At 35.3% G+C, this 12,270-nt stretch overlaps 1 protein-coding gene and 1 long non-coding RNA gene across 2 annotated transcripts; one reads left to right on the top strand and one right to left on the bottom strand.

The window, feature by feature from the left end:
* Positions 1-207: 207 nt before the first annotated feature.
* Positions 208-1,486, top strand: LOC118734723. The gene is made up of 4 exons (XM_036464425.1): positions 208-344; positions 550-738; positions 816-1,049; positions 1,108-1,486. Exons 2-4 carry the CDS (start codon positions 694-696, stop codon positions 1,306-1,308), a joined length of 480 nt encoding a protein of 159 aa, XP_036320318.1. The 5' UTR covers positions 208-344; positions 550-693; the 3' UTR covers positions 1,309-1,486.
* A 1,268-nt stretch (positions 1,487-2,754) lies between these two features.
* On the bottom strand, positions 2,755-4,961 carry LOC118734047. The gene is made up of 3 exons (XR_004992323.1): positions 4,381-4,961; positions 3,970-4,314; positions 2,755-3,905 (listed from the first exon to the last, which is right to left on the bottom strand). It is a non-coding gene; the product is annotated as an uncharacterized LOC118734047 (long non-coding RNA).
* Positions 4,962-12,270: the final 7,309 nt, after the last annotated feature.

Raw genomic sequence — 12,270 nt, 5'->3', positions numbered from 1 at the left:
GAATAAGAAAAAAAAACTTATTTCCTTCCCGCGGAAACGGAATTTTTAGCGCCAGCAACGTATTGCAATTTTAAAAGGTAGTATTTAGTTATTTTAGTTATTAATTGGAATTTACTAGAACTTCTTTTATTTCAGGATGTCTATCCAGCCGACGAAAAGGAGCCGTGCATCGGGGGAGCAGTTAAGCGCGATGCTTGACTTTCTGGGTGAAAACCCGAATGCGGCGAGCGGCAAGTTCCAGAAGCTCCATGGCAAGTTGGAGAACACCAAGAAGTGGGCAGAGATGGCAGATAAATTAAATTCTCTTGGGGGGGGCTGCCAAATCTGTGGAGCAATGGCAAAATGTAAGTATAAGTGATGAAGTACGGGCATTTCCGGAAATGCATTACTGCAAAACATCGCACCTCTTATTCCAAAAATATGTTTGCTGAAATCAGACATCATTATATACTTAAGTATAAGGAGAGGTGCTTTGCAGTAAGGCATTTCCGAAAACGGCCTACACCAAAGAATAGTAAAGTATGAAAGTGTGTTTCTATTTTGCAAAAGGTCTGGCGCGACCTAAAAAGTCGAACATCGACGCGAGTTCGTGATCGTAAGAGGGAGCAAGCATTGACGGGGAATATACCGCTTCAACAGCCTCCCTTGAACGAATTGGAGAAGCGGGTAATAGCTCTAGTGGGAAGCAGCTATATGGAGGGGCAACCGGATGTCCAGGAGAATATTCCCATGGAAGAGGTAAGTTGAATTGTACCGTATTAAAAGCCCATGCCAATATGTTAATCATATTGCAATATTCATTATGCTATTTTTAGGAACTGCAATTAACATTGGGGGCGGCGGATGAAAATTTCCGCTTAGTCATGGAGGAAGACACCATGGTAATTCCTCCACTAACGGTGTCGGATGGCGAGTCGGAAATTCGGTGCGAAACTCCGAAAACGCCGAGGCAAACACCGCGCAGAACCGCTAAGCGGAAACGTGCGGAAGAATCGCCAACAAAGGCGAAATTTTTAAGAATTGCCGAGGCACAGGCCGAATCAGAAAAGGTAATTTTTTCAATACTGTATTTGTATTGAATTATTAATAAAACTTTTATTTTCTTAGAGGCTTGCTGAAAGTGCTGCAACCAACGCGGAGGCCAACCGCTCCAATGCTGAGGCAATAAGCAGAATGGCTGCTGCCACAGAGCGAATGGCTACCGCAACTGCAACAATGGCAGAGGCCTTCACGGTGTTGGCGGAGGGGGTGAAAGCTTGTGCGCATGCTTTCGCCCAGTTTACTAATTCACTGGGCCCTCCCCAATAGATGTAAATTGTTTGTGTATATACTTTTCTTTTTCTTTTTTAAGGTTCATTAATTTTTTGTTAAAGTTAAGCTCCTTAGCTAACAAAACCAATATAAGTCCAAATTTGAGACTTTGTACAAAAATTACAAAAATTCCACAAACTGTTCTTCACAATTCCAAGCATTTTAATTTTGATTTCTAGAATAATGCAATTTTATAGCTTATTAAAATCGAGTATAATAAAGTGCAAGTTATTCTATAAATTAAAATTATAATGCTTAAGAGGGGACGAAAAGTTTATGTAATTTCTATAATTGTTGTACAAAGTCTCTAATTTGGACCTATATTGGTTTTGTTAGTTAAGGAGCTTAACTTTAACAAAAAATTTATGAACCTTAAAAAAGCACAGAAAAGTAGTCAAAACTGGTAAAAATTTTGATGTGCTATCTTTTGTCGCGGGCTGTATGTATATACATATTTTTATTAATAATAGGCTAGATTATTATTAACTTATTTGTTGGTGCCTTTTTACTTTTTTGTTTTTCAAATGAATTGTTCTTAGTTGAATCTTGTTTTCTGAATTTGTTTATAGTGATAAGTGTTCGTGCCTTGAGTATACGCATTTTTTTTTAATATTCGCAATGTTTTTTATGCTATAAATTTTTGCTCAGTTTTTTTTTTTCAAAGGATGGCTCATATTTTAACAAATACTATACAAATCTAAGTTTCACACTGTATACATAAATTAGAAGTATTCTGCCAAGTTTTATCCAAATCGCAAGATTTTTAATAAGAATTTCCAAAAAAAAGTATGTATGCATCCCAATTTTATTATAATTTGCAAATTTCAAATGTCTAAAAATTTGGGTTGTTTAATAATTTTTTGCTGTCCTGTGCATTTTTTCCATATAAAGCATTTTCAATCATTTTTTATATGGTAAAAATGCATAGGACAGCAAAAAATTAGTATAAAACAACGCGCATTTTCAGACATTTAAAATTTGCACATTATCATAATAAAATTGGGATGGATACATACTTTTTTTTTGGAAATGCTTATTAAAAATCTTGCCATTTGGATGCAACTTGGCAGAATACTTCTAAATTATGTACATATACAGCGTGAAGCTTAGATTTGTATAGCATTTGTTAAAATAGGAGACATTCTTTAAACAAAACAAAAAATTCACAAAAATATATAGCAAGAAAAACATTGCGAATATTAAAAAAAATATCACCGTATTAATTATTTAATGAATTATTTTATTTTCATTTAGCTTTGGTGGCTATTATTAACTAATTTAATTTTATTGTACTGATTTTGAAATAAATGAAATGGTAATTTAATAAAAACTTCGTTTTATATATTTAATATGTATAACAGCATTTAATGCATATTTTTATTTACATATATTATTTATTTTATCAAAGAAGAATTAATAAAAAAAGTTAATACTGAGGCTAAATAGTTTGCTTTTATTTTATTAGTTTTCTTACCGGCTACTGAAATTTTCTAGTGAAACTGAAATATGTACTTATAGTTGAATATATGTAATTTGGTTATGATTCAAAACAACAATTTTATTACGTGTGTCAAGTTATCACTATATTTTTCTAAATATAAAAAGTTAAATAAGTTTTTCTTTCCACAACAAACTTACAACAAAAAAGTTACAATTAATGCCGTATTTAACTTTTAAATGAGTTGAAATAATGCATTATATAACAGTTGTGCATGTACATAACAGTTGTGCACAAAATAAAAGGAGTCAAAATATCGCATTCCTATTATTTCGTGGACCACTCTAAATAATATCGGGTAGATATTTCCAATCAATTTATAATGTCGATACCCCAGTTATTTCAATGTCTACATGCATTCAGAGTACATAAAATGGTGAAAAATTTGTTAAGTCATTAAAAATATGTTTGCTTTAAATTTGTAGAAAAACATATCGTCACCTGAAACTCAAAAAGACGTAACAAAAATCATTGTTAAAATGCAAAAAGTCATAACTAATAAAAAATTCAAAATTTACTTTTTGATTTATATAATGGATTTCAACGAGTTACAACTTCCCACATCATTTTATGAAAAAAATAATGAAAATATTAGTCACGACTTTTTCAATCTCATTTACGATATTGTTACGTCTTTTTTGCATTTCAGGTGACGATATGTATTTACTTATTTGGTACTTATTCAATAAGTGTCAGGGTGCCGGTAATGTTGTGGTATGATCCTTCTTTGTTATCAAACTGGTTCTTTAATTGACTTAATGCGCATTTGGCAGCTGTGCACTTCACTGATAGTTACGACCAATACCCCGGAATGAGCTAGGTTGACCCTTGCACGGCGCCCATCAGCCGTTCGTCGTCATTGAAACGCTTCAAAACGTATTGGAATCGATGTAGTAAAGCAGTAACCGCCAAGCGCCCAGTGAAGACATTCGAATTCAATGATGTATCACCCCCGCAGTTGTATGTGCTAGAAAATTTGTGTTAGCGCTATTAAAAATGCCTGACTAGGCACATAAAACTCCTCTTTGGCATGGTTGTTTTTCGTTGTGATCTTTGTGCTTTCAATGCCGGTATTTAGCCAAATATTCCATGCAATCTACGTACAAGAAATGAATAAGAGATCTAAAAAGGTACTAAACTTCCCGCTAAACACAACTCACCCTGCAAATTCCTCATCTTTGTTTCCGCTGTTTCCTCGTTAGCAAGTGACGCCAATTTGTCTGCATTGTCATGCATAATTTCTTGCAGAGATTTTAGTGCGGCCAGCGAGTCTTCACAATTTTTACTCAAGGCAGCACCATCCACCTTCTCACTGCTTCCCGTACTGGAAAGCGCACGCACATTATCAAGCAACGGAAATAGAACTTGCCAAACGAGCGTCTGTTATGTGGGCTGGTTCAACAAACGACCATGCCAAAAAGAATGCGGCAAAGAGCATTGTGAACCGCACTCGCGGCAGTAACTATGCAATTACCAACTGAAGACACATAGGTATCAGCGGCTCACTGAAATGGTGAAATATGTATACACATTCCTTTGAAAATAATACCAAACAGAACACGCAATTTTACCTATGGGGATCATTTGCCTTCCAACATTTCTCAGGCAGAGAAGCGAGTATTATGCCAACAGCATTGATGTAGGTTTGTATCTCTTTTTATGGTATCCATGAATAACCCTTCACAACAGCACCGGCACTCACAAATTCAATTGTTGTTTATTGGTTTAAAGCGAAACGCCCGGACAGTGTAAGGGCGCTGTTGGGTTGGTTGTTTTGTAATAGATTTAGGAACATTTTCAGCAATATAGGCTGTATTGATCCGGTCCGCCGGTCAATTCTTGGCACGTTTAATGGCTGCTCATTATCGGTATCATATAAATATGATGCAATGTATGCAAATGCCATTTTTTAACACAATCTTCACAATTTTCTCAATTTAACTTCACAGCAAAATTAGTAAACAACAGCTTAACAAAGAAAAACTAGATGCTGTTAGCTTAACCACAAAAATAATTGTCACCAAACAGCTGACTGCGTTTGTTAACACTAAACAATGACAAATATGGTTAAAGTTGATACACAATCACTTAACCCCAAAAAAAGTTGTTAACTAGAGATAACAACGTGAAATGTGGTTAAAATAAGATTCAGAATCGCACTACTGGATAGTAGCACCCTTTTATTTTTCTTCGCCTCACGGCTTCATATGTCAAATGGCTGCTGTTGATTGGTTGGGGCAGTTGATTGTTTATTGTGTTCTGTTCTCTTTCACATCCTTCGTATACAATTTTTGACAGTCCTCGCCGCAAAAGCAAAAACAAAATACATGTACCACCTTATTGAATACGTCTTGATGGTAATAGGGAATTTACATGAGGCGATTTTTCAGGCGATTTTTTGGTTGAAAGCAACAATCGCCTGGTGTAAACGGCCTTTCAACTAATCGCTTTCAATGAAGTTGGTCAGCTGCCTACTTTCGTTCAACTTTTGATTCAACTAATCGCCTGCGAAAGTTGAATCATGTAAATTGCCTATTATGAAGCTTTTATTCGCTGGTTTTGGTGTGCAATTCTGCTGTTCTGCGTTCCTGCGCCGCACAGTGGGGCAAAAAAGGTTGCTGTGAATGAATTTTGAGAGCCCAAATATGAACCGATTTCAAGTTTCTTTTTTTTTTTTTTAATAAAATATAATTAAATTTCGCGTCGATCTATCCGTGCAGATTTTTTAATATAGCTCTGTTTTTTTTATTTATTTATGTTGAAAAATGAAAGAAAAAAAAGTTTACGTTGGAATCCTTCCACTTTTTTGGAAAATATTTGAAAAATTAAAAAAATGCATTTCATTCGTTATCTATACTAATATATATTTTGAAAGCCTTTTTTTCGCTTTTTTCTAATCGAAAACCTCGAGAACAACAACCGATATTATTGAAATTTTGGACATAGACCCTCAAAGGATGATAATAGAAGAAAAATAATTTCGATATATCAAGGGGGCGTGGTACCTCCCATACAAACTGAAGATTTCACACAACATATCTCTGGAAGTATTCATTGTAGAGTGCTGCAACTTAGTACAGAGATATATAATATCAACGCCAAACTCATGGAAAAAATTGGGGTTATTGATAAAGGGGGGGTCTAACACCACATACACATTCTAATGTGAGAAATTCAGTTTGTATGGGAGGTGCCACGCCCCCCTTTTTCAATAACTCCCATTTTTTCCATGAGTTTGGCATTGATATTATAATATGATTTGCAATAACGCAAAATTTCACTTTTAAATGGTTAATAATACCAAAATCTGAGTTTTGCTTTATTTCCAACAAAGGTTGGAAATAAAACAAATTTTGCCTTATTTCCCATTGCTTATTTATACCAATTGTTACAAAACCAATTTACTGATAGAAGGAAAAAGAACTTTGTTTATTCCAAAAACACAATTAAACAAAAAATGTGATATAATTCATATGAAGAAAGTAATATTCAAAAAATATTTTTACTTATGAAAAGTCTAACAAAATGTAGGAAAAGAGTCGTCTTTAATAACTGCTCAACAAATTGGACATAGCGCCTTTGTATGAATTTTATCTGCATGCTTTTTAAAAACATTTCGTTATAGAACTTTTTCAGCATTCGATAGCTATTTAATAAAATTTTAGGAAGGTACCTGGACGCGCAAGTCGATAGCTAAAATATAAATATACTTTATTTACAATTGAAAATTAAAAAGGTCTGGCTGGAACCGTGTGTCGGGCGGAGGGTTAATATGTTGCAAACATTAGTTGCGTTCGATAACAAAATTAGCCAACACCAGCCAACAATCAAAATTAAGAGCGTAAGCGAAAATTCTCTCCCAAAGAGAAGAAAAAGCAAAAAAGTAAACGAACAGGAAATTAGCCATCACTTGCAAAACCGGAAGAAAAAGACACACCAGCTGACTTTGTTTATGTTTTATTTGTAAGCAAACTGAAATTCATTTTGCCTCCATAGATCAGCAATATGTTTTCGTGTTGGATAATTTTTGCTGTCTAAAATTTTGCCAGTACAAAATGAACGCTTCTCTTGCATCAAAATGAATGCTTGCTCTCTCAATTTTTGTGTGTTGGATATTTTTGTTTCGTTATCGAACGCCATCCAGTAAAAATTTGGAAAAACTATTAAAAATTTTTGACTTGTCGAACGCAACTATTGCTGGAAAACCTTAAACAATTTGCACGGAATCATGACGCAATATACAGGTGAAGTAATAAAACAACTCTCTCGCTTTATTTTCTGTCATTCGGCTGCCTTATAGTCAAATTTTAAAGGCAATTTACTAAATAAGGCAGTGTCAAAACCTTTTTCTCGCTTTAATTACTTCACCTGGTATAATGCCGCTATGGCATGGAACAAACAAAAGTTGCCGTTCCTGTTCGCAGCATATAATAAAGAGAATATTGTTTTGAGTTTTATCTTCAGTTCACTTCACTGATTTTACCATATCCGAAATGTGGATTTCGTTTACAAAGACGGAGCGAACATGTGGTACGAAGTAGTGATGTAAGAATATGTAAAATTTTACCTACTCTCTTACTACGTTTATACGTAAGCTATTTGCAAATAAAAATAATTTGCAAATACCTAACTCACTGTTTATTCGACAGTGAAAAATTCTTTTTTAATATTGCCTGATTATAAAAAGGCAATAATATGACCATCGAATAAGAAAATAAAGTTAAAAATGGCAACGTCTTGATTATAAAAAGGCAATAAGATGACCATCGAAAAAGAAAATAACCTAAGAATGGCGGCGTCTTGCGCTTATTTGCAAATAGTACCACTAATCAATACTTATTTGCTTGATTTAGTTATTTGCAAATAAAAAATTAACTCAGCGTTTATACGGCAAAGTTTACCATTTTGCAAATTGTTATTTGCAAATATTACGTGCGTATAAACGTAGTATCAGACTTCTAAATTTGAACGTATACTCGGTCCAAGCAGGTGGGATGAATGGCGCAATAAACAGGTGAAGTAATAAAACACCTTTCTCGCTTTATTTTCTGACATTCGGCTGTCTTATAGTCACATTTTATAGGCATGTTTTCAAATAAGGCAGTGTCAAAATATTTCTTCCCACTCTAACTGCCATACCTAAACAGAAGCGTCAGCGTTGTCTGGCTGTCAAAAAATTCTCATGCCCATAGAATTTGTATGAAGCATACCGAAACAACGCGGCGTCAACGCTGAGCAGTGTTGCCGCGAAACATTTTTAGTGGTAGCTAAATTGCAGCTAAAAAAGGGCTAAAAAAGAGCTAAAAATCGTGGTTGTGGCTAAAAATGGTAGCTAAATTTTTTTACCTACATCTTATATATAAAAATAAGCGCACGTTTTTGGTGTGACCTCATAACTTGACCGAATTCAACCAAATTTATGTGGCATATTCGATTTATCATGCAGATGGTTTATGCGAAGTATTCCCGAATGCGGAAGAGGGGGCGTGGCGCCACCCATACTAACTAAAATATAAAAATAAGTGAACGTTTTTGGTGTGACAATATAACTTAAGAACGGCTTCACCGAATTCAACCAAATTTATGCGGCATATTCGGGCCATCATGCAGATATTTTATGTGGAGTTTTCTCAGATTTGGAAAAGGGGCGTGGCATATGTATGTATCTTATGTATACAAATAAGTACACGTTTTTGGTGTGAGCTTATAACTTGAGAACGGCTTCACCGAATTCAACCAAATTTATACGGCATATTCAGGCTATCATGCAGATGGTTTATGTGAAGTTTGCCCGAATTCGTAAAAATGGGTGTGGCACCTTCCATACTAACTAAAATTTTTTTGTTGTATATCTCTTGAAATATTTGTGGTAGAGTACTGGAAGTTGGTATAGAGGTATAACAAATAATTCCATACTCATGGATAAAAATGGGCAGTATTGGAAAAGAGGGCGTGGCATATATAAAGAATAAGTGCAAGATTTCAACCAAATTTATACGGCATAGTCGGGCTATTATGCAGATGGTTTGTGTTAAGTTTCCCCGAATTCGGAAAAGGGGGCGTGGCACCACTCATACTAACGAAAATTTTCATCTGGTATATCTCTTGAAATATTTGTGGTAGATTACTGGAATTGGTAGCTATACGTGGCCTGTTCAAGAGTTGGCATTCCAAATTGTTTATTTATTCATACCCAAGATGGAAAAACAAAAAATGTTGTATATCCAAATCTGTTGGATTAAGATTTAAAATAAAGAATCAAAAATTTTGAAATAAAACAAATGATAAATTTTCATATAGAAAAATTCCAGGACTTTTCATTCGTTTTTCAATATTTGGTGTAGAGAAGCACACCGGGGTACTGCTAGTATAAATATGTAAGTATACACGCAAACATTTTCTATAATTACTGGTATAGAAAGACAATGAACTCTGAAAAGAATTACTATTTTATTCAACAAAAAAACCTTTGTGTAACACATAAAGCATATTAAGGGCCACCAACTTACCTATTTTAAAGTATAGTTAAATCGTTAACGGATAAGATAGCGGACCAGAAACGTAAGGAACATACATAGAAATATGTTTACTTTCCTTAAAGGAAAGGCGTTCGCTTTATGAGCGAAGAGTTAAATTCATGAAAATCATAAAAAAAATTTGAATGTCAATGATGAATAAATTTTGAAAAGGGCTAGGGGCAATTTCAAATTTTTGTGGCCAAAAAAAGAATTTGGTAGCCAAATTTAGCCACCAAAGGGCTAAAACGGCAACACTGACGCTGAGCGGTTGGAAATTCCGATTTTGACAGGGCGTTAGGTATTAAAGTTAGCTGCAGAAAACGGCGAAACTGTCATTTTTGTGTTACACACAAACAAACCTATGCTTATTGTTGGTGTTATTTCTGCATTTGACGTAGCGTTGACGCTTTTGTTTAGGTATGGCACTTCGGCGCTAACGCAAGGCGTCAGAAACCGTTCCGCCCAACGCTTTTGTTTAGGTATGGCAGTAATATTACTTCACCTGGTATAATTCCACCATGGGTGGGGTTCATGCAATAACACCATACGCAATAATTCCCATTACTTGGACAGTTTCAGAAGTGAACTAGTGTATAATTGCGAAAGGAGGAGACGGGGCGGGGGACGCGAGTGCGACGCCGAACGCGGACCGCCGCGACGCTGGAATTCTTGAAAATCAATATTTTTCGATCGGAACACTCTGGTTCTCTTCAGGAGACTTTCAATAATAATACCCAATTGTTTATTGGAACAATTTTTTAGTACTAACCATTTGTTATTGGTCCGCCCATTGCAGACTTTTCCGATAGAAAATATTGATTTTCAAGCACTCCATACCATTGCCACGAAAAGTAATTTTTTCCCATTCAAAATACAGGGAAAACTGTGAGCGCTTTGAGCGACCTCTAAATATTTTTTGATTTGAAAAAAAAGTATAGAACAATCCTGGGGTGAGAGCATAAAAATTCCGACTTTACTTTTTCATGCATTTTTGGACCACCCTAATGTACATACATATCACATATATTAATATAGATATGTATACAAAATAAATTGTGTGTACATACATTTATATTGAAACTAGCCGCCCAATTCTGTGTTTTCTTGATACATTTTTTGTAAAGAAATTGTATGAAGATTTTTATTAAGTAAAAGCTTCTTTCGCATTCTGTGTCAATATTTATAAAACAAACAGCTCTACGATTTCCACATTAGTGGAACTGATTTCCACATGAGTGGAACTGATTTCATTGTCACATGAAAAATATATTAAAAGCAAAAAAGCTTTTGACTGCCGTAGCCGAGTAGGTAGAGATGTCGACTATAATTCCGTGTGTCGCAGGTTCAAATGCCGGCTGGAGTAATTAATTGTTAGAAACCAGAGACCATAACGATTATAAGAAATAAAATTAAATATTGCTCTATAATTATTACTGAACAATGGAAAAGTTGTTTTCGTCTCGTGGGACGATTATTTCAAGACGAATATTATTTACGTCTTCTCATAATAATTATATGGGATTTTTATTTTTTTCGTCTCTCGGGACGTTTATTTCAAGACGAATATTATTTACGTCTTCTTATAATAATTATATGGGCTTTTTATTTTTTTTCGTCTCTCGGGACGTTTATTTCAAGACGAATATTATTTACGTCTTGTCATAATACTTATATGGGCTTTTTATTTTTTTCGTCTCTCGGGACGTTTTGAAATAAACCCGGGAGCAACAAATCCCCGGAGAACAAACTCCCCGGGAGTATTAAAATTTGGGCTGAATATTGAGCTAAGGTAGTTCGAATTCGGGCTGCCACAACGTACAATTTCATTAGGTTCTTACCCGTACGCAACGCGGGATACCGCGGGTGCCCAAAATAGCCTAGAAATCATACCCGTACTCAACAAAATGGGTAATAGAGAGCGAAAATTGGAACGTATTGGATCGTAAGTGTCTTCTTGTTATGCCCGAAACAGCCCGGACTTTTTCTGCGGGTAAAAATGGATAAAGTGTCAAAGTGCATATCCGCTGTTTTGTGTTTACATGTTACCTGCATTTACTTCGTGCTTTTAAGGAATAGTGAATGTATTTTCAATCTTTATATACTTAAAACAAATTTGTGAAAAATAATTCAATATCCAAGAGTTTGCTAATTCTGGGCACGAAATGTGGTTTTTTGCGTTCCCGTACTTCTGGATTATGTTCAATTTTTGAGAGCAAACTTTTCGCTTATTCTCTAATTACCGGATCCGGTCCGGATTTTTAGGGAAAGAACCTATTATTAGGTTTGCTCCACACGAGCCCGCGGGTGCCCAAAACAGCCCAGAAAGCGTTCCTCACGCTAGAAAAATGGGTAATAGAGCAGTGATGAAATTGATGGTACAATTGTACTTTTTTGGTACATTTTAAAAGCCAAAAGTACATTGGTACTACATTGACATTTTTGATAAATTTTTGTCAAGATACGGTACTGCACTACAATTAAATTATGTCGAAACATCACACTCTATTTACTTAAAGTTTTGAATTTTTATGCATAAAAGTATAGTCATCTTTTTCTAACTTATTTAAGTAAATTATCTCTTCTTTATTGGCGCTGTAACCGCCTAAGCGATTTTGGCCGAGTCCAAAACAGCACGCCAGTCATTTCTCTTCTGTGCTAACTGACGCCAATTGGAAATGCCAAGTGAAGCCAAGTCCTTCTCCACCTGTTCCAACGCAGAGGAGGCCTTCCTTTTCATCGCGGCCCGCGTTGAATATTTTCAGAGCAGGAGCGTTTCTGTCCATTCGAACGACATGGCCAAGCTAGCGGAGCCGCTGAATTTCAATTCGCACTATGTCTATATCGTTGTAAAGCTCATACAGCTCATGTTAAATCGTCTGCGATATTCGCCATCACAAACGCGTAAAGGTCCGTAAATCTTTCGCAGAATCTTTCTCTCGAAAA

This window comes from Rhagoletis pomonella, unplaced genomic scaffold, assembly GCF_013731165.1.
Source record: "Rhagoletis pomonella isolate Grant_MI unplaced genomic scaffold, Rhpom_1.0 Rhpom_scaffold_00002, whole genome shotgun sequence".
Taxonomy (NCBI): Eukaryota; Metazoa; Arthropoda; class Insecta; order Diptera; family Tephritidae; genus Rhagoletis; species Rhagoletis pomonella.
Note: the sequence above shows the minus strand (reverse complement) of the source record. Positions and strands in the feature narration are given on the sequence as shown.

Excerpts from the sequence above, each read along its gene's own strand:
- LOC118734723 (XM_036464425.1), top strand. The coding sequence starts at position 694 with ATGGAGGGGCAACCGGATGTCCAGGAGAATATTCCCATGGAAGAG. Across the intron at positions 739-815 it reads AGAATATTCCCATGGAAGAG|GAACTGCAATTAACATTGGG; the intron begins GTAAGTTGAATT and ends TGCTATTTTTAG. Across the intron at positions 1,050-1,107 it reads CACAGGCCGAATCAGAAAAG|AGGCTTGCTGAAAGTGCTGC; the intron begins GTAATTTTTTCA and ends TTATTTTCTTAG.